Source organism: Nuphar pumila, chromosome 15 (assembly GCF_984573655.1).
Source record: "Nuphar pumila chromosome 15, dmNupPumi1.hap1.1, whole genome shotgun sequence".
In the NCBI taxonomy this organism is placed as follows: domain Eukaryota; kingdom Viridiplantae; phylum Streptophyta; class Magnoliopsida; order Nymphaeales; family Nymphaeaceae; genus Nuphar; species Nuphar pumila.
The window spans coordinates 4047489-4074505 of NC_143263.1; the positions used below are offsets into that span (position 1 = coordinate 4047489).

At 39.0% G+C, this 27017-nt stretch overlaps 2 protein-coding genes across 2 annotated transcripts in view; one reads left to right on the forward strand and one right to left on the reverse strand.

Annotated features, from left to right (window-relative positions):
• The first annotated feature begins 324 nt into the window (after positions 1 to 324).
• LOC149814184 (WAT1-related protein At5g07050-like) lies at positions 325 to 2838 on the forward strand. The gene is made up of 6 exons (XM_089989300.1): positions 325 to 595; positions 697 to 759; positions 858 to 974; positions 1064 to 1316; positions 1534 to 1844; positions 2355 to 2838. The coding sequence occupies exons 1-6, from the start codon at positions 393 to 395 to the stop codon at positions 2617 to 2619; spliced, it is 1212 nt and encodes a 403-aa protein (XP_089845426.1). The 5' UTR covers positions 325 to 392; the 3' UTR covers positions 2620 to 2838.
• Positions 2839 to 17429: 14591 nt separating this feature from the next.
• The window catches only part of LOC149814185 (65-kDa microtubule-associated protein 1-like), a 30759-nt gene continuing 21171 nt past the window's right edge, over positions 17430 to 27017 (reverse strand). Inside the window, exons 3-11 of the mRNA XM_089988335.1 lie at positions 24736 to 24993; positions 24206 to 24421; positions 22303 to 22458; positions 22015 to 22174; positions 21089 to 21240; positions 20519 to 20606; positions 19925 to 20170; positions 19614 to 19688; positions 17430 to 17809 (exon numbers count right to left, since the gene is read on the reverse strand). Of these exons, the coding sequence (XP_089844461.1) occupies positions 19968 to 20170; positions 20519 to 20606; positions 21089 to 21240; positions 22015 to 22174; positions 22303 to 22458; positions 24206 to 24421; positions 24736 to 24993 (1233 nt within the window). The 3' untranslated portion in view covers positions 17430 to 17809; positions 19614 to 19688; positions 19925 to 19967. The remainder of the gene's footprint in view (positions 17810 to 19613; positions 19689 to 19924; positions 20171 to 20518; positions 20607 to 21088; positions 21241 to 22014; positions 22175 to 22302; positions 22459 to 24205; positions 24422 to 24735; positions 24994 to 27017) is intronic.

Genomic DNA, 27017 nt, shown 5'->3' on the forward strand with positions numbered 1-27017 from the left:
GGAGGATGCTTAATTGTGCCTACTCCATGCATGCACACCACACCGCACCATACTCCAACTAGTGGGCCCTATGCCAGCGTCACCCAAGCACACATAATGGTTATCAAATCACACTCCACTATAACCTCACATGTAGAGGGCCCACCACAAGGTCCCACATGCCCACCAAGAGCACCTCTTATTGGTGCCACGTCAGATGTGCTCGCACTCTAAGGGGGTCCCACCCCATTTGGATAAATCCATCTCTGAGTATTCATGGCCTTGGGGTGCAATATAAATACCTGTTGGTGCACCATATTGCTCCTCAAGAGGCACTTGTGAAATCCTTCCCTAGTGCTCCTTGAGGCCCTCTGTGAGTGTTTGTTTGTGAGCATCTACCCTTACAACACAAAATGGAAGGCAGAAGAAGTTGGTTAAGCACACTGCACAGCAGCAAGCCCTACGTTGCAATGATCTCCCTTCAGTTTGGCTATGCTGGGATGAACATCATCACCAAGGTGTCCCTAAACAGGGGAATGAGCCACTATGTTCTAGTGGTGTACCGCCATGCTTTTGCTACTGCTGTTATGGCTCCCTTTGCCATATTTGTAGAAAGGTAATACACCATGTTGAGTAAAGTGGTAAATGATTTTCGAATCGAACGATCAAAAATTTGACGTTAGCTCATCGAACAGATTGTTTTGCATGTTCGTGCAGGAAAGTCAGGCCAAAGATGACATTCTCAACTTTCTTACTGATATTTCTGTTAGGCGCACTGGGGTGAGCTCAAAAAGACTAGTTTTTATAGTTTGTGTGTGCATCATGCCATGAAAATTTGCAGGCCAATCTAACAATATACTTTTCATGGGCTTTGGCAGGCCTGTCATTGATCAGAACTTTTATTATGCTGGACTGAAGTTCACTTCTCCAACTTTTTCATGTGCCATGAGCAATATTCTACCTGCACTTACTTTTATCATGGCTGTCCTCTGCAGGTAACGTATTCATCTAGTGTGTGTGTGTGTGTGTGTGTGTGTGTGTTTAAAGTGAGAAAATAATAGTTTCATTTAATTGGTGTTATTAGAATGGAGAAAATTCACCTGAAAAAGCTCAGGAGCCAAGCAAAGATAGTAGGAACATTGCTGACAGTAGCAGGGGCTATGCTTATGACTCTGTACAAAGGGCCAGTTCTTGAGATGGTGTGGAATAAGCATGCCCATCCTAATACCACAGGCACAGCCACCACCACAGCAGGATCAACAGACAAGGATTGGGTCAAGGGTTCAATTTTTCTCATCATTGCTTGTTTAGCTTGGGCAGCCTTCTTCATAGTACAGGTAAAAAGGGCAAAAGATAAACTTTTTATCTCTCGTCATATGCACCAAAAGGATAAAAATCCTGTCACACCCATATTTCTCATTTTCATAATACCAAGTAAAGCAAAACCAATAATCAAGGACATGTCATGATTCTTTTGTGAGATATGCAGAACTTTGGAGAACTGATTCATATAAATAATTTATTTTCTTTCTTTTATTTTGTTGTGGGTGGCAGTCAATAGCAATGAAGAGATACACTGCTCAGCTCTCTCTTACAACCTTGATATGCTTTATGGGTACTCTCCAGTCCATTGCAGTCACCCTTGTGGTGGAACACTCCCCATCAGTCTGGCACATTGGCTGGGACATGAACCTCTTGGCTGCAGCCTACGCTGGGATAATTGCTTCTGGAGTGGCATATTATGTTCAAGGACTAGTTATGGAGAAAAAGGGCCCAGTTTTTGCAACTGCATTCAGCCCTCTTATGATGATCGTTGTTGCTATCATGGGAACTTTCATCTTACAAGAAGTCATTTATCTTGGAGGGTAATTCCATATATATTCCAATATGACACTTCAACTCTCTATGTGTGTGTGTGTGTACGCACGAATGGTTTCTTGAATAATATTTATTGGGACATGACCCTGTCACGCATGTAACTTTTTCAAGCAAAATCCTCATACATCAAAATTCCTTATTCCATATTCCAAAATATGTTTTCTGTGTTATTAACACCAAATCTTTTTTAACCCTTGAAACAAACCTTACCAACTTATAAATTTTTTAATATCAAGATTCAATTATCTAATTTCTTATTGTTCAAGTGCATCTCTCTGTTCTGTTTTTCTCAAAACCTTTCTAAACATGCCATATAATGTCTTATCTTTGTATCAATTATAGTTTACAACTTAAATTGTCAACCCTTTTGCATTAGTATCTGCTACCATTCTCAACCAAATGATCTCATTATAAGTAGTTATCTAAATATCCTCAAGTTAATTAAATTAAGCTCAGGCTTGCAGCCAGTCTTTCTAACACTGTTTTTATGGTTTCAGTATTCTTGGAGCCATATTGATTGTTGCAGGCCTATACTCTGTCTTGTGGGGCAAATACAAAGACACCAAGGCAGCCAAAGCAGCAGAGAACACACCAGCAGCATTGTCAATCCCTGCAAAGGATGGTGAAGAAGTGGGCCAGATTGAGGAGAATGATGTGGATATAGAGAAGGCAAATGCAGCAAAGCTGTCCTCATATGACAACTCCTTTGTCCTCTCAATGCCAGAAACACCCACCAAGCCAAAGCAATCACCAAATGCTTAATTAGTAGCTCCATTTTGTCTCATTTGCTAGTTGGTGAGAGAAAGACAGATCATAGAGAGAGGTAGAGAGAGAAAGAGAGGGTTGTTTATTCCACTAGCCACCTTCCATTGGAAGGGCCTCTCTCTCTCTCGTCTTTTTTTTTTGTTTCCCTTTAACGGTTTGTCTGAATGGGCTTTTAGTCTCATGTATTATCATATTCTGACTGAAAAAAAAAAACAAATCTTGAATCCTTTTCTTCTCCACTTGGTGCTTGGAAGTTTGATTGTTTTCTTTCCCTTCTCCTTTATTCTAGTGGTGGTATCAAGTGTTCATTAATATGGACACTGAGCCGAGTGGTTGATCCTTGGTGCCATTTGAGAACACGACACTTGATTCCCTTATTGCATCTGATTCCCATATTTTTTGCTTTAACCATAACTAACACAAGCATACTTAAAATGAGGGTTAAAGGAAAAGGAGAATCTAGTGAAAACTGTGGAAGGCACAAACATGATAGCAGACAATCACTAAGAAAAGACAGATGTATTCTCATGAAATGACAACATATCCTACCACATATCCAACAGTCAAAATATTATTCATTGCTTATATACATTACTTAACTCGTCTTTCTTGGTTGCTAAAATCAACATTTGATTTTGTAGACATATGCAATGGAAGAATAGGTTGAGGAAGGTTGTCATGATATCGGAGAATCAATTTGGTTTTATGCCTGAAAGATCAACCATGGAAGCTATAAATCTTCTTAGACAACTTATTGAGAGATATAGAGAGAGGAACAAAGATTTTCATATGGTTTTTATTGATTTGGAGAAGGCATACGATAGAGTACCGGTGGACAATGATGAAGAAAGGTGTTTCTCTCAAGTACATTAGTGTAATTAAAGATATGTACGAAGGAGTAGTAACCAATGTTCGCACTTGTGGAGGGGTGACAATCAATTTTCCTATAACGGTTGGGTTACATCAAAGATCTACACTAAGCCCTTTCCTATTTGCTATAGTAATGGATGAGCTTAAGAGATCAATTTAAGAAAATGTGTCATGGTGTATGTTGTTTGCTGATGATGTTGTTTTGAATGATGAGTCTAGAGTTGGGGTTAATGCTAAGTTAGAATTATGGAGAGAGACATTGGAAGCAAAAGGTTTTAAGTTGAGTAAGAGTAAGACAAAATATATGGAATGTCGGTTTAGTAAGCAACGAAGTAGTGATGGGAGTATAGTGAAGCTTGGTGAGCAAGAAATACCGATGGATAACTGTTTCAAATATTTGGGATCTATCATTCAAAAGTATAGAGAAATTGATGGAGATATAAATCATAGGATAAAGGTTGGGTGGATGAAATGGGAAAGTGCACCTGGAGTGTTGTGCGATCGTAGAATGCCATTGTGGTTGAAGGGAAAGTTTTATAGGACGACAATTAAGCCTGCTTTACTATATGGTACAGAATGTTGGGCTGCCAAGAGACATTATATTCAAAAAATGAGTGTAGTTGAGATGCGTATGCTTAGATGGATGTGTGAAAATACAATAAAAGATAAGATTCAAAATGAGGAGATACGTAAGAAGGTAGGCGTTGCATCCATTGAAAATAAGATGAGAGAGAATCGTTTACGGTAGTTTAGACATATTCGGCGAAGGCCTAATGATGCTCTAGTTATAAGGATGGAGAAATGAAAAAATATATTAGTTAAAAGATATCGGGGTAGGCCTAAGAAGACTTGGATGGAGATGATAGGAAAGGATATGAATGCTTTGAACCTCACCGAGGACATGGCATTGGATAGAAATGATTGGAGGAGAAGGATTCATGTGGAAGACCCTGAATGATTTTCTTTTTTGGTTCATATCGCCGACCCCAATTGTTTTGGGATGAAGGAGTAATTGTTGTATGCAATGGAAGAATACGTTCACATGATTACGACAGAGGGAGATCAGGTGACATACTGATTGAGTATACAATCCCCACCGCATATCTCACTTGATGGAGGGGTATGTAAACCCCACTCTCACGGTTCTCTAGTGGGATGCACGGTTTCCAAGTGAGATCCCAGTGGGCAAAACGGAACTCATTCATGATTTGTGTTTATTCTAGCAGTCCAACTGATGCATGTGGATGGCTAAGATTACTCCACATATCCAAGCGAGAAAGTGGACCGAGTGTAGGATGGATCCCTCATACATCAGATGGTGAGATCTGTTCTTGTCAGGTGGGGGATCAAATATAACTAATAATCATTTAGAACACGGACAAAAACACAGATGACACTCACTTTTGATACCATTCTATGACAAATATGGCCAATTCACCACAGAAAATATGACAATTCTGACCAATTGTTTTTTTCCTCAACAGTTTTACCCTTTAGTCACCTGAAAGATTAAGTGCCTTGGTCAAATCACTTGTCTAAATTGTCTCTTGAAAAAAATCTGGTGCCACGTAAGTTGCCGCCTGAAAAAAATCAGGCACCATGTAATATATGTCTCATGAAAAAATCAAGCTGCATGATTTCAAATACACAAATTAAAGAGTAAAACTGCCAAAAAAACAATAAATTGGCCATGTTTGTTATATTTTCTAGTTCACAGTCAGTTATGGTATTGTGCTAAAATTTTGTGCCATCTGCATCATTGTCAGTCATTATCATATAGTAATTTGTTGGATTTATGTTTGCCCATTGGTCTTAAACTTGATTATTGTTATAGTTTGGACTTTGGATAATCAACAATAAAGCCTACGGTGTCATGCTGCCACTTATGAGGTGGTGCTTTTCGAATTAAGAAAAAAGATAAAGAGAAAAAAGCTGGCATAGTTTTGTGAACTTGGAGGGTGACAGCTGTTGGGGCTTTTCCCTCAAACTCAACAACCGGGTCACGAAATCATTTTCCTCTATATTATTTTCAGAATAGTGAAGGAAAATAAAGACCAAACAGGATGAATGAAAGGTGTGCATGGTAAAATCACAGTATCACAACCGAGGGGTCAAAGGGACATCACCTTAAAATTGAAGTTCTCTGAACATTAAAGTCTGGCTACATAAGAGTGCAGCATATTTTTGCATTTCAGTGACCCCTACTAAGCAGTGACAACCGATAACCCTTTTTAGTTGTTTTATTTGCCTCAAAAAAAAAATCCTAGTTAGTTATTTTATGTGCTTTGGCAAGGGCCCATATGATGTTTGATCTGATAATAATAACCAGTTAAGCTTGCCCTGTCCTATCCAATTTGTGAAAACCAATATGGTTACTGACTGGGATTCTATCATGTTATACGTGTTCAATAATGTCCTAAATTTTATCTGTGACTTTATTAAACAGGTGGGTTTCACACATATTTGGTATAAAGTTGCTTTTGCATGCCAAACCGAAAAATAGCATTTGAGATGTGTGGCGTTATTATCCCGTTAAAATACATGGTAAAATTAAGCATGTGCTGTCCTGTTGACCTTATGTTTGATTGTCTAGCCGGAGCTAGACAACCCTTTCTAGAGGTGCATATGCATGGCTTTAATTTGTTGATGTTTCAAGACTTTCAACCCTTTTCTGGTTTTACACATAAACAAAAAGTCGGGATATTTTAACGAGATTAATAAACACGTGAAAATTAAAATGTAAAAGCAGGCTAGTACAAAACATTAGGAGGAACACTACACTCTCTTTTCACTACTAAAATAAAAAAGGGTATCTCTATGTATTTTTTGTGCTTTCATTTTTTAATAAATTAGAAAAAGCATAGTCGCAAATCTCGTTATCCGGAAAATATGACAGAAGGAAAATCTTGTAATATTCTGACAAATCGAGTTTTCTTGATAAAAATCCTTGGAAAATATCGGTGTTTATAAATAATAATATTGAACACCTATGTGATACAAAAACTAGGGAAATTATTTTTATCGCGTTATTATTGAGTTAAAAGCACGATATTTTCTAAACAGAATATTTGAAAATATCGATTTTTTTATATAATATTGTCCATTGAAAATTTTGTGATATTCTCCAAATACCGGCAATATCTTTTACTATGAGAAAAAGCCGCCCAACTTATCAGCTATTTGAAGAAATGGACTTGATTTTTTTAATATTGCATTGAGCAGCATGTTTTTTCTTTAGGCGTTTCAAATACCTCCTGAGGAATAAAATGATCACCTTTCCATCCTTTATAAAAATGACTCTTTTTTTGTTCTGGACTTAAAAAATAAATATCGAGGGTATTTAGGACCAAGACTGTTTTTGAAACAAAGGAGGAAAACCTCAGAAGCACTTAAGTGTTAGGTTTTTTCTGCAAAAAGAAAAAAAAAAGTTGGGTGCCTTTTCGAATTTGCTCTTCCAATTTTAACGTGTATATTCTTTATCCCAAAAATATCATTTTTTGTATCATCAATACAGGCCCACGTATTGATGCCATGATGATTCTTTCATGACCTTCATGAAATCTTATATACTCTTCTCATACCACCCCTGGAATCTCATTGGTGCAAGTTGTTTTCATCAAATCTGACCTGTAAATGTGATCTACATATTCTGTTTAGTGAACATTTATTTCGCTAGAATCCGGCTTGTGTGCTGGACATTCTGGCGATTAAAAAATCAATGACTGTGTACACTAAAATTTTATGTTTTTAAAAATCATATTTTTCATCAAAATTAATGGCATGATTCAATAATCTTTTCCTATCAAATCGACCATGTTGAATCTATCTATAAGGTTAGATTTGATTAAAACAAACTTGCAACAATGAGAACCCAAGGGTGGTACAACAAAGGGGTGTGAGTTTGGGGAAGACTGGAAGAGCCTCCATCATGTAATAACTATTCAGTGATATGATGTCTATCTAAGGTTGCATGAGAGTTTGATTTTTTTTTGTTACTAAAGATGTGAATGCGTGAAGCCCAGCACATTTCTATCTTTAAATAGGATTAACAAATTCAGGCAGGCATATGAGTGAACACTAAAAGAAAATTGCTAATTAGCGACGGACATTTGCGATGGATTTTTTTCGTCGCAAATGTGCGATGGATTAGCAAGAGATTAGCAAGAGAAAACTATCTGTCGCTAACATTCGAAACATTTACGAAATTAGCAACGAAAAGTTTTCTCTCGCTAATTTCGTCGCTAATGAAAGACGGATTAGCGATAGAATTTTTCTGTTGCCAAACACTACAAAAAATGCTAATTAGCGATAGAATATTTTCATTGCAAATGTGTTGCTAATTAGCGAGAGAATTTTTTTGTCTCTAATTCGTCCCTAATTAGCGATAGAATTAGCGAGGAAATTTTTCTGTCTCTAATCTGTCCCTAATTATCGACAGAAAAAATCCGTTACTACTTTTCGATTTAAACTGACCCATTTAAGGCACAAAATTTTCTCTCTCTCCCCGTGTGAAATTTAAACCGACTACTTCGTAGAGGGCCTCCTTGACTTCTCAAACGAGGACAACTTCGTGACGAAGGAATGCGAGGAAGAAGAGGAGTCAGAGTCGCCCGCCGGCGCTGGAGAACTAGGTCAGGCCGACCTCTCCAGTCCGGTAAGTGGTTTTCTTTTTCGAGCGTGGCTTTCCATTCCCGACCTAATGATTCTGTTGGGAGTTCTGGTTTTAGGTCGATGGACAAGCGAGGGAACCAGGTCGGGAGGGCACCGGAGAGCGCGCCGGTTTGGTGGTGCAGCCACTGCGTTGTGCAGATCACTCCGTAGTGGTGGGTCGGGCCGGACAAGCGAGAAACCAGGTCGAGAGGGCGCCGGAGAGCGCACATGAGAATGCACTGGTTCAGAGGTGCACTCTCATGCATTGTGCAAAAGACCCCGCAATGGCAGGCCGGGCCAAAAAAGCAGGGAACCAGGTCTGGAGGGCACTGAAGAGTGTGCCGGAGAGCGCATCAGAGAGGGCGTCGGTTATGTGCAAAAGACCCTGCAGTGGCGAGGCGGGCCGCTCGGGTGCAACGCATGTGTGGTGCGATACAAGTCCAACCTATTGTTGCCGGAATACCGCCCGGCAGGGAGAATTTTTTTTTTTTTTTTAAATTTAGTGACAAAATGGCGATGGATATTATCCGTCGCTAATTTAAAATAGCGATGGACGCGCGACAGATATTATCCGTCGCTAATTTAAAATAAAGACAGACTCGTGATGGATCATGTTCGTCGCTAATCTATTATAAATTAACGACAAATTATTTCTGTCACTAATTAGCACCAAAAAATATGTGACAGACGCTATCTGTCGCCAATCCATCGCTAAGATGTTTAGCGATGGATTAACAATGGATAGCGCCCACCGCTAATCCATGTTTTTCTTATAGTGGAATGAGAATCTGAGTTGTCAGTCATCCACCAATCGTTGTCTCTTAATAAAGCTCCCTCGGATTCCAGTATTGATGGATTGAAAGCAAGATTCATTGAGTTGTCTCTTCGACTGCATTCTTGGAGGCTTAAAGATGAGATCCGTTGGAAGCAAAGGTCCAGGGTGCTTTGATTTCAAGCGGGTGATGGGAATACCCGCTTCTTTCACTCTTTCGCCTCGCATCATCATCGGAGGCACGTCATCCCTTCCATCTCCATTGAAGGGGTTTCCTACTCAGTCAATCATGTCCTCCCTGCTATTACCAGCTACTTCAAGGATATCTACACTCATAACTCGTCTGCAGGTGGCTCTATCGATAGTCTCTTGGTTTGATCCATGAGCTGCACTACTTCCAGATCCCTTCAGGCTTCTTTCACTGAATCTGAGATTTTTTCTGCAATTCGGGATATGTCTGGGTGGAAAGCACCCGATTTTGATGGTTTTTTGGTTGATTTCTTTCACATCTTTTGGCACGGTGTTAAGGCTGACCTACTTCAAGTCCTAACTGAATTACATCGCAACTGTCGGTTGCCGGTTGATTCTCATTTGGCTATTGACTCACTTATTCTAAAGGACATGGCGTCTTCCGACATCTTCAGGTTTTGTTCTATCTCCGTGTTGGGGGGGATCTATCGTATTATTGCTGAGGTGTTGGCCAATCGGCTTCGTAGCGTCGCTCCTCAGATTTTCTCTGATTCTTAGTTCGCATTCATCCCTAGCAAGCGGATTTTGCATTGTTTCATTCTAGTCTCCGAAGTTATGCACTCTTTAAAGCGTAGCGGTCAGCCATTCTTCACTCTAAAGCTCGACTTCAATAAGGCTTTTGACTCGATTCTTTGGGTTTTTTTCTTCCACATGCTAGACAACTTTGGTTTTGGTAGTCGCTTCACTAGTTGGGTGCACGAACTTGTCTCTAATGCACACTCTCAAATTAAGATTAATGGAGTCCAAGGCCAGTAGTTCAAGCTCGGGCAAGGTATTCGGCAAGGGTACCCTTTATCTCTTCTTCTTTTTAATGTTGTCGTTGAAGGCCTTATTGTCCTGTTAAGGACATTCTACACCGGATAATTGATCCTATCAAAATCGAGGAATTTTCCTTTCATATTCTTACTTATGCCGATGACATGATCATTTTTTGTTGCGCAACCATTCAACAAATGTTGTGTTTCAAGCTTGTCCTCCATTTCTTCCTTTCGTTGTCCAGTTTATCCCTGAATAACAGTAAATGCTGCATATCCATGGTAAATGCATCTCTCTCTTTGCTTAACATTGGCCAGAAGATTTTTGGTTGCTCTGTCACGGAGCTTCTTATGTCCTACATGGGCCTTCCTTTACATCTTTCGCGTATCTTGGCTACCTCTTGAAAATCTACTCTTCAGAAAGTCCAAACCAAAATTTCATCCTGGCAAGTTAACTACCTCTTTATTGTGGAACGTTTAACTCTAATCAAGCATGTTCTTTCATCTATCCTGAAATTCATTACGTCCATGTTCGTGTTGCCTATCGGTGTGCACAAAAAGCTCTCACGCTTAATGACGAATTTCCTTTGGTCTGGTCGCTCCCCTCAGCATAAGCGTCATCTGGTGAGTTGGAACTTCATGTCGCTTGCTCGAGGCAAAGGGTGAAGATTATTGACTCCCATATGTGTAGCATCATTCTCGTCGTTAAGCTAAGTTGGCAAGCACACCAACCTTGATCTACTTGCATGAATTTCTTCCTCGCTAAGTACAGCTCCTTCGAGTCGCTTCAGTATGATTCTCGCTCAAACAGACTTCTTGCCACATCGCTATGTAGGTCCTGGATCAAAGCTTGGTTGGCCATCATCTCTAAGGAGGGTAACCCTTAACCCATTTTCTAGTTTATCCAAAGAACTATCGCGTCAGGCGGCGCCTTTCGCACTAAATCATGTTACTTGTCTATGTTGCCGACGGGTGCTGATTGCTTTCCTGCTAGCCTTATCTAGGGCAGGGGGCCTACTCCCCGTTCAAAGTTTCTTGCTTGGCTAATCGTGCATGATCGGGTCGAGACTGTCTGTCTTTTAAAGCGCTTGGGTTTTCATCTTCCAAGTAGGTGTATCTTGTGCAAGTCTGCTGAAGAATCTGTGTATCATCTTTTCTGGGACTGTCCCACCTTTAGGGACATTTTCAAGCATACCTGAACGAGCCTGAAGTCATTGTGCGTCAGGAGTCTTTTGCTCTGGATCTGTTGTGGAGCCTGCAATCTGTTCGAAAGTGCAAAAGATGGAGTCTCATCTGGAGAATGTGTCTTCTTACCTCTTGGTGGGCGGTTTGAATGTCTCGTAACAACGCAATGTTTCGAGAATGTTCAGTTACTTTAAGAAAGCTGACGCACTGCATCTTATCAGATGTGCACTATATTTTACATTTCTCGATCCCTGGCCTTCAACGCTTTCTGACGCCTGGGCTACCTCTTGAACCGGGCTGATCAGCCAGTGCTTTTGCTTTGCATCTATGTTCTGGTTTTATTTCTTTGGCTTTCAGGCCTGTTCTTCCATGTTCTTGGGCTCAACAATGTTGCTTATTTTCGTCTCTCTCTCTCTCTCTCTCTCTCTCTCTCTCTCTCTCTCTCTCTCCCTCCACACACGCATAGGGCATGCGAACCGTCCTACATCAACATAAGCGGTCATGTTATGCACATACTTGCCATAATCTTAGTGGACCATATTTCGAGAAGAAACAGCCATTATTCGGAATCCAAATTATACAAACATGTCGTTGCAAATCAACTGCCTGAAAAAGTGTTGAATAATGCATCACATAGATCAAAAGAATGCTTTTGTATTATCTTATTTCTCTAATGGAGCATCATCACTTTACCTTGACCCTTTGGTTCTTCTCAATCCAAAACATGAGAGAGAGGGAGAGAAAGGAAAATGTTGGTATAATTTAATTTGTTGTTTAGTGTTTTTGGTCACATGCATGATTCCACCATGCAATTGGGTTCTCCATGCCCTCAACAAATCTTGTTTATTGTGTTGCTAATCCAACACACTGCGCCACCAAAGTATATGGGAGAACCGGTGAAGTTCACGTCTCCCTGTAGGTACCTGTCATGAATAAATGCAATAAAAGCACCTGATACTACTGAAATGCTTAATGATATGAAACCGATATTAAGGCATGAAGATTCATTCATATATATCACCATATCGGGTTCTGTTGTTAAATACTGACAATCTCTCACTAGTCACTACCACACTGGCGTGCAACGTAAAACAGGGAATATTTAATCCAAAAGCTCTCAAGAATGAAGGTGAAAAGCTACTTGATTTGTTTAGTGTTCCACAGAGAATTATGTATGCGCATTTCTTTATGTTTTGGGAAGATTTTTTAAATTTTTTTTGAGAAGAGAGCATTTTCTTTAATTATGTTAAAAGCACAGGGATCGTTGAAAAGGAAAACGATGCTTCTTTTTGGAAGCATGACGAGGGCAATGCTTGTTGATTTTGGAGTGGGCAAGTTTAATCATATCTGCACAAGAGAGAGAGAGAGAGAGAGAACTTAAGATACGAAAGTTGGTTAAAGATGTATTCGTTATTAGAACATGAGGCATCAGAATTCGATTTATAGGTGTCTCCTATCACCAGCACAATGAAATAAAGATGTTGGGAATCGAGGTTGCTTAGTCATATTTAAAATATGTGCTCTCCATATAGATTTCCATGCACATAAATCACCTTTAAGCATGATTAGTTTATTAAAAGCATCACCAAATTCATCACCCCCACCGTCCTCATGTTCTATTGTTTATATTTCTGCCCATAATTTGTGCTTGAGGTTAGTGGATATTACATCCACTAATTAAAGAGTATTCCCATCCACTTACCCTTTATTGACATCATAGTCTTTTCGGAATGAACACTTAATGGTGGTGCTGATTATTATCATCATATATACCAACAGGTTCTGGAAACGAGCTCATGCTTGTGTCATTTTGTTCTACTTTCTAAACACTAGTGGTGCAATCATGTTTGAAAAGTGATCTTACAATCCTAGAGGATTTTGGTGAGCATGTTTGCAGTTTGGTCATTAATAGGTTCATTAAAGGATCACAATTTATCAAACTCTCACTGTGCTAAGCAAGGATATATGCTAGGGGGTTATCTGGATCAAGGGCATGTATCAATCGCTATCAGACCCCAGATATAGGGATGTCAACGAGTCATGTAACCGGACATCCGACCCGAATAGGATTAGTCGGATTTGGTAACAAACCAGGATCCGATTAAGTTTTGCCAACTAAAAACCGAATCTAACTAAAACCTGAACCCGGTTAAGTGTAAATTTTGAGTTTTAAGCTAGTCAGACCGAGGGGGTAACGTAGTTGGAACAAGCCTCGGCTGTGAGCCGGGCAGTCGGGGTCTTATTGAGGTCAAGCGGAGCACCTGGGTTTTACACCCCTCTGGGGTGGTTTTCTCGTTCCTATATCGAAAAAAAAAAACTATTCGGATCCTGATTCAGTTTTAACTTTTTCTATCCAAATTTGAATCTGATTAAATAAGTCCAAGTAAGTCGGATTCGGTAATATGCCTAAATCCAATCCCTTGACGTCCCTACCTACATAAAGGTCCATATTTCTGAAACATGGATACATGCTCTAATGTATGCTAAAATTTTGCATCTTCCAATCTCCATCACACAAGGATACCGGTACCACAGTGACAAATATCACGAGATTTATGAAAATCTTGCTATAATATTGCGAGAAATTGCCAGAAATTTTAAAACGGCAATTTCTCGCAAGATTTTCAAAATATCGCAAGATTTATGAAAAGACATAAATACTGCAATTTAAATGCAACATTTATGTTTTAAATGGCTATTTGCCATGAAAAACCCGTGTATTTTTATTTTTAAATATTTTTTATGATAAAATTATTTTTTATACCTTTTAATTTATTTTTTATTGCAGAGATTTTGCTGAAAAATGCTAGATTTATGAAAAAATTTCAATTTCTCGTGAGTTTTTGAAAAATGAGATTTTTTGCCGTTTTTAACCTTTGTCACTATGACCGGTACAACCCAACCCATAATGTGAGTACTATGCACAAATACAAAATTCTTTTTAAAAAAAAAACACAACGCAGATCTTTTTTTAATCATTAAAAAACTATTATGAATTTTGAATAAACAAAAGTGCATTTTTATTAAAATTTGTTGAACTTTTCTTAAGGGTGATATACAAGATTGCACAAACTATCGTGGTATAAAACTCATGAGTCATACTATGAAACTTTAGGAGAGGGTGATTGAGTCTAGGTTGAGGAAGGTTGTCATGATATCGGAGAATCAATTTGGTTTTATGCCTGGAAGATCAACTATGGAAGCTATACATCTTCTTAGACAACTTATTGAAAGATATAAAGAGAGGAACAAAGATTTGCATATGGTTTTTATTGATTTAGAGAAGGCATACGATAGAGTACCTAGGGACGTTCTCTGGTGGACAATGATGAAGAAAGGTGTTTCTCTCAAGTACATTAGTATAATTAAAGATATGTATGAAGGAGTAGTAACCAATGTCCGCACTTGTGGAGGGGTGACAACCAATTTTCCGATAACGGTTGGGTTACATCAAGGATCTGCTTTAAGCCCTTTCCTATTTGTGATAGTGATGGATGAGCTTATGAGATCAATTCAAGAAAATGTACCGTGGTGTATGTTGTTTGCTGATGATATTGTTTTGATTGATGAGTCTAGAGCTGGGGTTAATGCTAAGTTAGAATTATGGAGACAGACATTGGAAGCTAGAGGTTTTAAGTTGAGTAAGAGTAAGACTGAATATATGGAATGTCGGTTTAGTAAGCAACGAAGTAGTGATGGGAGTGTAGTGAAGCTTGGTGAGCAAGATATACCGGTGAATGACTATTTCAAATATTTGGGATCCATCATTCAAAAGTATGGAGAAATTGATGGAGATGTAAATCATAGGATAAAGGTTGGGTGGATGAAATGGAAAAGTGCTACTGGAGTGCTGTGCGATCGTAGAATGCCATTGCGGTTGAAGGGAAAGTTTTATAGGACGACTATTAGACCTGCTTTACTATATGGTACGGAATGTTGGGCTGCCAAGAGACATCATATTCAAAAAATGAGTGTAGCTGAGATGCGGATGCTTAGATGGATGTGTGGAAATACAATAAAAGATAAGATTCGGAACGAAGAGATACGTAAGAAGGTAGGTGTTGCACCCATTGAAAATAAGATGCGAGAGAATCGTTTACGGTGGTTTGGACATATTCGGCGAAGGCCTAATGATGCTCCAGTTAGAAGGTTGGAGAAATGGGAAAATATATTAGTTAAAAGAGGTCGGGGTAGGCCTAGGAAGACTTGGATGGAGATGATAGGAAAGGATATGAATGCTTTGAACCTCACCGAGGACATGGCGTTGGATAGAAATGATTGGAGGAAAAGGATTCATGTGGAAGACCCAAAATGAATTTCTTTTTTGGTTCATATCGCTGACCCCAATTGTTTTGGGATGAAGGCGTAGTTGTTGTTGTTGTTGTTGTTGTTGTTGTTGTTGTTGAACTTTTCTTAAAAACATAAAATAATATTTTCAAGTTTCAATGCCTGTGCCCCATAGGCCCCGGAGGCGGGGGTCCTAGCCTTGGAGTTTTACAATGCTGGCATGACGACGGTATGGTAGGCTGAGCCAGCACGATCAGGTCTTCATGCCCGGTGGGTTTTCTTCGGGTTATAAATTCAAAAAAAAAAAAAGTACCAGTGCCTGTGCCGTCATGTCCAAGCATGTCCGGTTGTCTCACCAGGGACGTCACCAAAATCGTGTGACATAGGTCTCAATCATTAGAAGGTATAGAACGAGGTGTGTTGGTGGTTCAAAGGCATAAGAATCCTATTGATAAGCATGTACAAATTTGTGGTTGTGAGTCATAGGGCTTCCAAGGCGTTCTGACTTGCATAACATTTTATGGTTCCTCTAATGGATCATTCAGTTACTTGATTCCTAGTCATTATGCATGAAAGAAGTGCTTCAAGATGGCGTGGCGCATCGATATCGTGTCCAAGTGATTGCCTCAAACAATACTCCAAAATTGTGGTTTCAAGCATTGTACTTTTCCCCTCTCATAATCACTAGTGCTGAGGACCCTCTGTTGCAATATCGGAACTTCCAGACATTGGTGCAATTAATAGTGTTGAATAAGACCCTCCACTGCCTTTTCACGAGCAAGCAGCACAATGACTCTCTCTCTCTCTCTCTCTCTCTCTCTCTCTCTCTCTCTCTGCAATTAATAGTGCTGAATAAGACCCTCTACTGCCTTTTCATGAGCAAGCAGCACAATGACTCATTTGAGAGCATAGTGCATAAATTCACTTTAAAGGATTTGCCACTGGTGCCAGACATCGTGAGCAGCACCAGATGACATGCATAAGCACACGAAAATTGTTTTTTATTTTATAATCTAACCCCCACTCACCCCCCTTCAGCCGTACATTAGTTGGCTTCTGCTTAGTAAAACCCGAGGCGTGCCCCCTACCTACCAAGGGAATACACCCAACTTCGACCTTGTAGCCAAAGACGTCACCGGTGGGTTTCGAGCTTGGTGACATTAACAAGTCGCCCCTATGGCAGGCTGAGCCAGTATGACCAAGTCTTCGAGCCCAGACATGGTTTATTCAGGTGACAAATAAAAAAAAAAGAGATTCAAATATACTCAAGATGCAAACAGCAGCAATGTGTAGAACCAGTCTCTTTTACCTACATCAAATGGCAAGAGTCCAACTCTTAATTCATTCAACAAAGTGGGGAGAAAAAGCAATTATGATGGGCGCCATCCACAACCTCCACTCCAATAAGCCCCAAGGGGGGTTGGAATAGTGGGGTGGGGCCTTGGCGGGTAGACGGGCAGCCATATGGGTGTTGCCAACCTCCAGCATAGGCCCTTGGGGCAGGGATCCTAGCCTCAGAGTTTTACGCCACCCAACACAATGACTCTAGGTATAGCAGGCTGAGCCAACATGACCAGGTCTTCATGTCGAGTGCAGTTTCTTCAGGTTATAAATCCAAAAAAACTCCACTCCAATAAAACAGTTTTTCTTGTTGGCAGACACGTTAAGGAAGACAGACACACGATTGTCACAAACGGCTTTTCAAGAATGCAACCATGATTCTTTGGGTGTTGAGGCATATGGGTGCAAGATGGATTACACACCACTAGAGAAGCCTGTCATATATGGCTCGCCATAAATATTCTGCATGGCTTCATGGAGTACACAAGCATCAATAGCATATGCATGCATTCATGTCATGCATAATTTGAGCTTGTCATCATTGATGCGCATCTCTGAGAGAGAGAGAGAGAGAGAGATTCGAACATCTGATGCCTAGATCAAGAATGTACATGGATAATTTGGGCTTGCCATCATTGATGTGCATCTCTGAGAGAGAGATTTGATCATCTGATGCCTAGATCAAGAATGTACATGGATTTTCAGAATCTACAAATCTTAGATGAAAAGATCTGCCATTCACAAATCTCACTTTTAATTAGGAAAATTAAAACTGAAGAACAAATCAAGGAGACATGGCGGATGATGTGTTTCGAGTTAAACAGTCATCTTTGGGAAGAGCAACATAGTTTATGGGTATACCCTCAGGACCACCCTTTGTTAGCTCCTTACCAGCCGACAACCCCATTCGAGGAGGAACAACTGAAACATGCCGACTCGCTGGAGATCCAGATGGTGTGTTTCCAGTTGCGTTCTGGCTCAGGGTCTTCTTCAAAGAGAAGGTCCTCATTGGGCTTGGTCTTGATCCAAACAGCATCTCTTGCTCTGTTGCCAACTGATCCTGCACGCGTTTTTGCTCCTGGCCAAAGTTCACCACATGCAATCAAAAGGCATATTACATTACCTTGAAAAAAAAATACTAAATAAAGGACCAAACATACTTCAGTGAGTCTGAGGACAGACTCACCAGAAGAATTAAGAATCACATTTTTGTCATACGAAGGATAATCTTAAGCTAAGCCTCATTAAAAACAGAACGACACATTGCCATGACCAGAAGGGAATGTGTAAAAGCTTACAAATTGCTATCTTCAAATGATGTTTCCCTGCATTACAAGAATCCATGCTTTGGACGAGGGTAAAATGCAAGAAACATTGACACAGAGAAGTTGTCATACAATTCTCAAGATGGATTGCAAAAATTCACAAGGTCAAAGAATTTGAAACAACATGATAGATGATGAACAACAAGCAGGTTTAGGCATAAAAAACACTGCACACACCTTAGCTCATAAATAAGGCAAGTGAAATTGCACTTACAAAGCCTCCTTTCTGATAAAGCCAAAATAATCCTGACCAACAGATAAAAAGTAGGTGGGACTAGGACTCTGAATAGTTCTGGCAATTGCACCATATAGTTTTTTGCAATAAAGTGGCTCTCAAGATATAATGGTCAGCATTTTAGGAACTGCTGAGTCATACAGCTTAGCCTAAGTTCAGCATTAAAGACTAAATGGTAGCTGGCCTCACCCAAAATCAGTAGCCACAGAATAGGACTAGAAACAAAATCAAGGCAACTGAATGGAATCAGGATCAATACAGAAATCTTTTTTTTTAGAGAGAAGGGATCCATCCAGAAATCAAACTTGCATCTTCTCCTTGGCAAAGAGAAATTTTACCATTTGATCATATCCACAATGCAGCCCAATTTACCAAGCGTACAGGAAGGCATATCTTTCTAGGAATCAAGTTGCACTACAAAGTGATCAAATTAGAGCAGAACCACATACATGTGGTGCCTGCACATTTTACTACTTTCCTTAGTCTTGGCTTCACTTTCACTGCAATTGCTAAGCAAGGAAGAAGTTTTTCTGCATATTTTTACCTTCACAATGAAACAAACAAGAAAATGGATGGTGTGAAGCCTTCTATGTTGGACTTGAGCTAAATTGATGGTGTGATTTTTTTTTAACTAAGAACAGAGGAGAAACTCTCTATTCGTGGAGGGTCCTTGACAAGGGATTGGAGTCGGCACTCTAAAACAGGCTCCATGGGGACAAGTGGCTTCCAGTAATTATGGTTGACACTCCAGTAAGTACAGGAGCTAATAAGGAAACTTTTGAATTCTACAATAGAAAGCTGCCTAATAGGAGATTACCTTTTCCCATAATTTTCTGTTTTCTAGCCTTTTTATTTTCCCCAATGTTTCTTCTTTTCTGTCCTTTTTCAGCAAACATGGCCTGGCATTCCCATATTCAGCTTAAATCAGCCTTCCCCGTCAAGGCCAATCCTCTACAATATGTCATTTAATGATTTAGTAGTTTGGAAACATAACAGTTCAAACGACAAATGCTGTCTCTTAGCATAGTAAACTCTGATGTATATTGTCCTCTTCCTGCTTCACCTTCTATCTAGGCAAGAAACCCAAGTGTTCACAATTTTCTCTTTCACTTTCTTAGTTTCTTTATATAGCCAAAATTGCATGTGCATAGGCAGGCTGAACAGTTTTTGCTTCATTTCTTCTCCTAACGAGGTAATTAACACAAAATATATGAAAAAAACATAGATATGATTCCATGCCACCAGCATTTGTGAATGTGAACTAGTAATTAAAAAAGGAAAAATACCCAACTGTTATCTTGTCAAAGAAATAAGCATCATACCCTGGATCTTCGTTTTTCCTCTTCTCGCTCCTGGCGGATAGCAGAATATTCCTCCAATGTTTCTAACAGTGGCACCTGAGTTTTAAAAAGAGAGGGTCAATGCTCAAGTATGATGCTAGATCTACGATGGACACCATGCAAAAAATGGTAGAAGAATGCTCAGAAAACATGTTGCTTCAGGTAATAGATGTAAAACTTCACTAGTGGAGGACAGAAAGCATTCTGACAATTGAGAATTATTGTTGATTGTGTTCACTGACTTCAACTTTAGAGAATAAAAGCCAAACTATTATAGTGAACTGCCTACGCACCTTGTCATAAAAAAATGGCACCGCTTTCTCCTTTTCCCATGTGTTAACCTTGGCTTTGAGCATCTCCAACAGAGCTATATGAAGCAATAAAAGATGATTGAATGTCGGTACACCATATAATGTTTTGACCAGTGAACCACGTGAAAAAAAGGGGAAAAAAGTGCATGTTCCTATTCAAAGATTTGCCTCTGCCACATCCTTGCAATTTCAAAAGCCACATGGGTTTGAGGCTTTGAGCACATAAACCTGATATCAGACAGCAAATTAAGAAGTCTCCCAGAAAAATAACGATAAACCAGGGTATTGCATAATGGATTGCAATGCAGCACCCCACCTTAACTTTTCTTTATGGAGGGGTCCAAAATCAATTTTTCATATAAACTAACACAGCTCAGAAGTTCACAAAACCTTCCCAAACTTTATTGTCCTCCGTCAGTGGATGGATGTGAAAGGGAAGGCTAGTTTTATCAGAGAAGATGGCTCAAACAACTATATAACCAGAAACAGAATAAGATGATCAGCTTGTTCAGAATAGAGCTAAGATAGACTGCTTCAAGTAGCAGAACTAAAAATACATCAAGAATTCTTTCTCACATGGCATTTTGCTGACCAGTATCCTTGCCTTTTCTGCACGTTTTAGATTCTTATGTGCTCCCCTACCAGCACTGTACCGATTTTGATCCTGTTAATGATTTTTCAAGTTACTGATAGAACAACACAGGAAAGGAATTACAGATCTACCAAATGCTGAAATTATTCATGGATTCTTGCACCGACCATTAACTATCAAAAATATCATAATGTAACAGGAACAAAAAACTAAATAAACAAGTTGACCATGTTTCATATATACTCACTTCCAACTGTTCATTCTATTTTGGGTAAATATTTAAGGCACTTCACCAACTAGAAAATTAACACAGGTTCATGCAAGTAAGTAATTGTTAATAACTGTGAAACACTAAAACCACCATTTGTTTGACAGTGCAGAAATAGGACGACATAAGAATGAAATTGATCAGAAGAGTTTCTAACATCATGTTCATTTCTTCAGAGTCAAATACTGTAATTATTCTGTCATCTTCACATATCAAATTAACCATCTACTTACCACAACGATCCAACTACAACCTATCACTAGCAAGCATTTATTAAGGCACTTACCCTTTCATAATCATCAAGCCAGCTTTCCTCTTCAGAAGCAAACATCCATTTATCCACCTTTTCAATAATATCCTTCCTGCCCAATGCCTGCTCTTTAGCTTTCCCAATCTGATCATCCATGCCTGCGAGCAGCTCAGAAAGATTTGCGGTACCTAGAAAACCACCCAGACAGAAGCCAAAGCACTTAAGTGTTATAATTATGATAGAGTACAAACACACCAAAAGATTATTCAACCAGAAGCTTCACACAAGCTTACATGCAATACATGTTTCAGCCCTTAACTTTTTTTCAATTTAAAGAACATAAATAAAAACAATAAAAAATTATTGCACTAAATAAAGAACAACTTTTCACAAGGAAAAATAGAATATTCCAACAAGAATGGAAAAGTATGAAGGAAGCTCCAGGGAAAAATAAAGAAGGGTTGCTTTCAAACAAAATAGAAGTGATCAGTTTAGTCGAAAAAGACTTCTAAATGCTATTGGTATGTGAAGAAAAAATAGCAAACAGAGAAACTACTCAGAACCTGCAAAATTAAAGGTTACAGAAAGTAAATAACCAGAAAGGATATAATATTGGACACTGCATGTAAAGAAAAGACGGTAAGCAGGAAAACTCAACAAAATTTAGAATTTACAAATAGAACCCATAAAAACTCTACACCAGCCACAAAATTTCAAGATAAACACCATGCACACCATGATGTAGGAGAAATAGAAATATAGGAAGTAATGACTGGAACCATATCAGCTTCAGATCACAACTAAAAAGTAAAATAAGCAATGAAAAACAAGAAAATAAGTGAGCAGGAGCCCTTATAAATTCAGATTCTGCAATTAATCAACAAAAGCAAATCAAATTAAACAGGAAAAGGAACACAAAGGATGATTACAAAAAGGATGACCAAAAAAAAAAACAGATGAACCTGAATCAATTACACTGATAAGAATCTGTCTTGCAGATTCAGTATCAACATCCATATGGACACTTCTATAGATTTCTTCCAGCTCATCTTGCTTCTTCAAGATCAGCTCCTTCATCTTGCCAGCTTTCAGAACATCCAACCTCTCAACTTCAACCTCCACCTAATGATCACAAATCAGAAACCACCATATATATATATATATATATATATATATATATATATGCAAATGTCAGGCAAGATATAGCTACTTGATTACCAAAATGCAAAAGGAAAGATGAAGGAAACTACCTGCTCAATGGAATCAAGAGCAAGACTTCCCTGCCCAAGCACTTCATCAACGGAAGCAGAAATCAAGCGTGTCACATGGTCAAACCGCTTCCGCTCTTGTACAGGAATATCCATAAGATTCCACAGCTCTACTAATGTACTGCCAAGATCTTGAAGCTTCAAACAAAATGGATAATATAAGAACAGAGTATTCCCAAAGTTAAAACTTAAACCACCAATTTTTATCAAATTTTTTATGGTGTTACAAGCTCATCGCGGAAGTAAAAACAACAGTGCCCACACAATAAGGGACAGATTCCTTGAGACAATTTGACCACATATTCCTTTATTGATGTGTCATAAGCAGCACAAATAACAGCTTCTCTTGGTTATCAGTGTGAATGTCAATATGCATGTGTTTGCATCTACAACCGAGGAAAGAGTTTACATCACCCAAATGTGAACAACCAAAACAAAAGTAAATCATAAACTTAAGGAGCAATAGCACACACAAGGAAGACAAAGAAGATATAGAACTGTGACTCATGGAAAGATGCAAGCTTTAAATTCCACACTCCCAAAATTAAACAGTACACAATGTGTTTAGTTAAGTGCAGGTCATTATAACTGAATGAGACAATGTATCTCACAATCTCCTTAAAAAGTTAACATGCATAAGCAGTCAATGTACAGTTTGAGCAGAGAACCACCATGATCATGAGAGTAAGCTTCCTTTCATAAAAAAATAGTCCAGAGAAAAAAATTAGATAGATGCATGGACCTTAATGGAGGGACTCAACATTGTAGCAAGAACCACTGAGTCTGTGTGGCTTTTTTAAGAGGTGAAAAATGGGAGTAGAGGGATTTTAGCATTAGGAAAAGGACGGCCCCAGGCAAAAGATCCAAAAATACATCGTATGTAACAGAAAATTGAAGAAACAACAAATCCCACCCAATCCTAAACCATCTTACTCAACACCAACCCCACCTCAAGGCACCAAGTTCCTCAAGCTGATCTGTCAAACCAAGTGTGCTCGTAGAGACACTCTTCTAGGTAGATGATTAAGCCAAGTCTATAATTTTCATGGCTATGGCCTTAGTTAGATATGCACAATGAGGTATAAATGAGAGAAATAGATTGGTGATATGATAGCCAGGTAACAACCAACGGGGGCTCCACTTGTGTGGCAGGAGGAGTTAGTGCACTTCACCTTGTGCCGGGACATTGCAAGTTAGAATCCCTATGGTATATTTGTATAACTGGTAGGGGTCTGCCTAACCCCAGCTTTCTCTGTCAAAAAAAAAACGAACTCCAGCGAATAAATTCCCAACATAAGCTTCATATGCAAGTCATGGCATGAGCTCCATGGCAGAATAATCCAGTTGAGAGTTTAAAAAAAAACAGGAAAGAAGTAAACCATTGTGGGAGACAAAATATAAGCTGCAAGAAAATTACAATGTACCATTTCATTCAACACCCCAAACAGAAGTACTCCTTTACAGGAAAAATTTGTTCATTTCAAGAAGCAGAAAGAATTAGATCCAATGTTCTTTCTTAAACCCAGCTGCTCAGAGAAAAACCAATTCTTAATTCTTACTAAAACTATGCATATTTCAGAATGATTTCCCTCTACTCCATTATGTGCTTAATACAGTTGCTTATTATCAAGCTACTATTCAATACTAACGCATAAACAAGCTAGAGAACAAAATTTCTTAAAGCATAGTTTAAGATGCTTTGTGAAGTAGAAAATGGAACTGATAATGAAATTTGTCTACATTAATATATTGAAGAAATGGAACAAAACAAACCACAAAAAAAGGGAGAGAGAGTGGGTGAGAGAGATTTGAAGGCAACATTATCCAGCCAACAGCCAAGTCTTTAGCTGTGCAAAGGAAAGAAAAAAGAAACAAATAGTGACACCTTTTGCAATCTTTCTTGCTTCTCCTGCCTCAACGAATGCACTGATCCAGCTAAACGGGCGAGAGTGTCATTGCTAATGCTCTTTGTCTGACTGTTTGTGGAATCTCCCAAACTTGGATGAACTCCAGTTATTATCATTAAGAAATCCAGGGACATGACAACTGATAGCTCATGTATGAGATGAATATAATTGGTGACCTTTTGCAGCCGAACATTCTGGCAAAAAATTCATGAAAAAAAGAAGTTGATGAGCATGTTTCAGAAAAACACAAACACCCTATAAACTTTACCAGAAGGAACACAGAGATTGCATCACAGCTATGGCACCATATATCATTGCAGAAGAAGTAGCCCAGGTAAGAAGACCATACACGTCTATCCAGCTAACAACATACAGACAAGAAGCCCATGCTCATAGAAACATCTACATGGAAAGACCCAATGCATATGGACTAGAGATAGAATTGTATACAGGATGAAACTATGAAGCCCACAAGATGAATACACCATCACCATCTTTGTCATGATACCTTATCTTTTCTGAGTTCCTCAAGTTGTGCCTTTAATTCTCCAAGCTTCTTTAAAGTCAAGTCCCATTCATCGACTTGTGGAGATGTTACAGAGTTACTGAGTTGAACATTGCCAGATATTTCTCCACAAATACGGATAATCTGGAAATGAACCTCAGAGAACTCCTTGATCCTTTCTTCTTTCCTATGCCTGAGGTCCTCCAGAACAGGACTTATAGTGGATATTTGCAGCTTCAATGTGCCCTTTGGCTTCTCCAACTTAACAAAGAGAACAAAAAGAAATGAGAAAAAAGAGATGGACATATACAAAGAGATGTAGCCATGTTCACATTCAAATTCCACTCAGAAAGATTAATAAAACATTATGCCCAGGACAAGACAAATGAACTGCATCAACAGCACAAAAGGGACATAGAAATAAGATAAACTACTTGTTACATAAAAGAAAGATAAATAAGATACATAAAGCTTACAGAAATGTGTGCACATGTTACACCCAACAAGAATAAGATAAACAATACAGAATGGATCTGGTGAACAAGAAAATGGGAAGTGCACAAAACAAAGTGGAAAAGAAGTAGTTACACCCTAGTCTTATTACCTAAGAATTCATATACATGGTGCATATATCTAAAAAAAATTAAATTTTAACAATGTGGCAGGCGTGGATCAACCAAATTTTAGGATGTCAACCTAGAAGAGTTTCACTCAGAAAGACAACATGATTTGTTCAACTTCACTCTCAACATGGACATGAGTGATCCGGACCATCTATTTTCTTTTGATGTGCTTGATGAAGAAGCAGAAAATGAGCCATAAGCTTATGGCTTGCGCTCATTCTCATAGAATTAATCTTCTATATTTCTAGTTTTGGTATGCATGATGTTCACCCTCTGAATTTTGATTTTGTTTTGGTTATTAAAACCATTAGAAACTTTAGAAGTTCACTAATTCATTTAGTGTAACCATGACATTTTTTCAGCTCGATTTGCTTTTTAATGATTAATAATTGGTAGAATCAATAGACTAGTAATTATATAACATCAAAATTGTTTATATTTTATTCAGAGAATTGTAAATGCATGTCGTGAAATACATACATACATACATGTGTATGCATGCATATAGCCACACCCACTCACCCATGTTTCTAGAAATTCCAATACCATACACATCATGCCTACATCAGCACCCGTACCAAATGTCAGGGATTCAGCCAGCCGGGTGCCGTAGTGTGGTCAAACCGACCCTGGGTGTGGTCAATGCACCCAGGGTCTTAAGTGTCCAATTTTTGGACTTGAAAAAAAAATTGCCCGATGAAATGGGCTGGGAGAGGGATTCAGGCAAAAACATTTTCCCCCCTCCTCTCAACCCCGACGCCTCCTTTTCTCTGTCTCCAACCCAGCAGCGGCAAGGCGACCGGTCCAGCGTGGCGATTCCGGCACGGCGAGGAGGTATGTCAACATTCTCTCTCTCTCTCAATCCCTCTCCACTCGTCTCTCCCGCTCTTCTCGGCTAAACCCCTGCCCCCCTCTCTCTGTGTACCTCTCTCTTTCTCAATCTTTTTCCCCTCGTCTTTCTCGCGCTTCTCGGCTAAACCCCCGCCCCCTCTGTCTCTCTCTCCCCTCGCACACTTTTTTTATCATGTGGTTATTTCTTAAGTGTTATGAATTTACGATGTTATATACCGCAATCACTCCCTCATTTTACTAAATTTGTCCACTGCATGCTGATCTAATTTGGATGATAAATTTTTTCATTGTATAAAAAGCTACAAAGGCCTCTATTCTGTGGGGTGATGATGTTGAACTCATCCATTTTGTATGATTTATAATTTATAAATAATGTGTATCCATACAATGTGTGTGTGTGTGTGTGTGTATTCTACTGCCCAACCACCTAGTGTTGGGTCTTTTCTTGACCAGTACTTGGTCCATATATGTGCGATTCAGAAGCCCATTAATTGATGAAAATTTTGTAAACTTTCTTCATTTTTTTCATGTGATTTCTGTGGTTCATCTATATTTGACAATTACATGATTTTGTTAATGCTTAAATCATAGTCAATTTGTAGTTGAATTAAACTTTTCCGGATTTGAAATATCAAAAGTTGGTGAGAAATGACAACTTTTTCGGAGATAAGAATAAACTAATTTCTGCTGACTATAGAGCACCAGATATTGTCTCAAACTTTTTGGCGACTAAAAGAGTTATTGGTTAAACCTGACTGGGTTCTCATGTTTATAACGTGAACCATTGTTTCTCAGTATAATGTTTTCCCT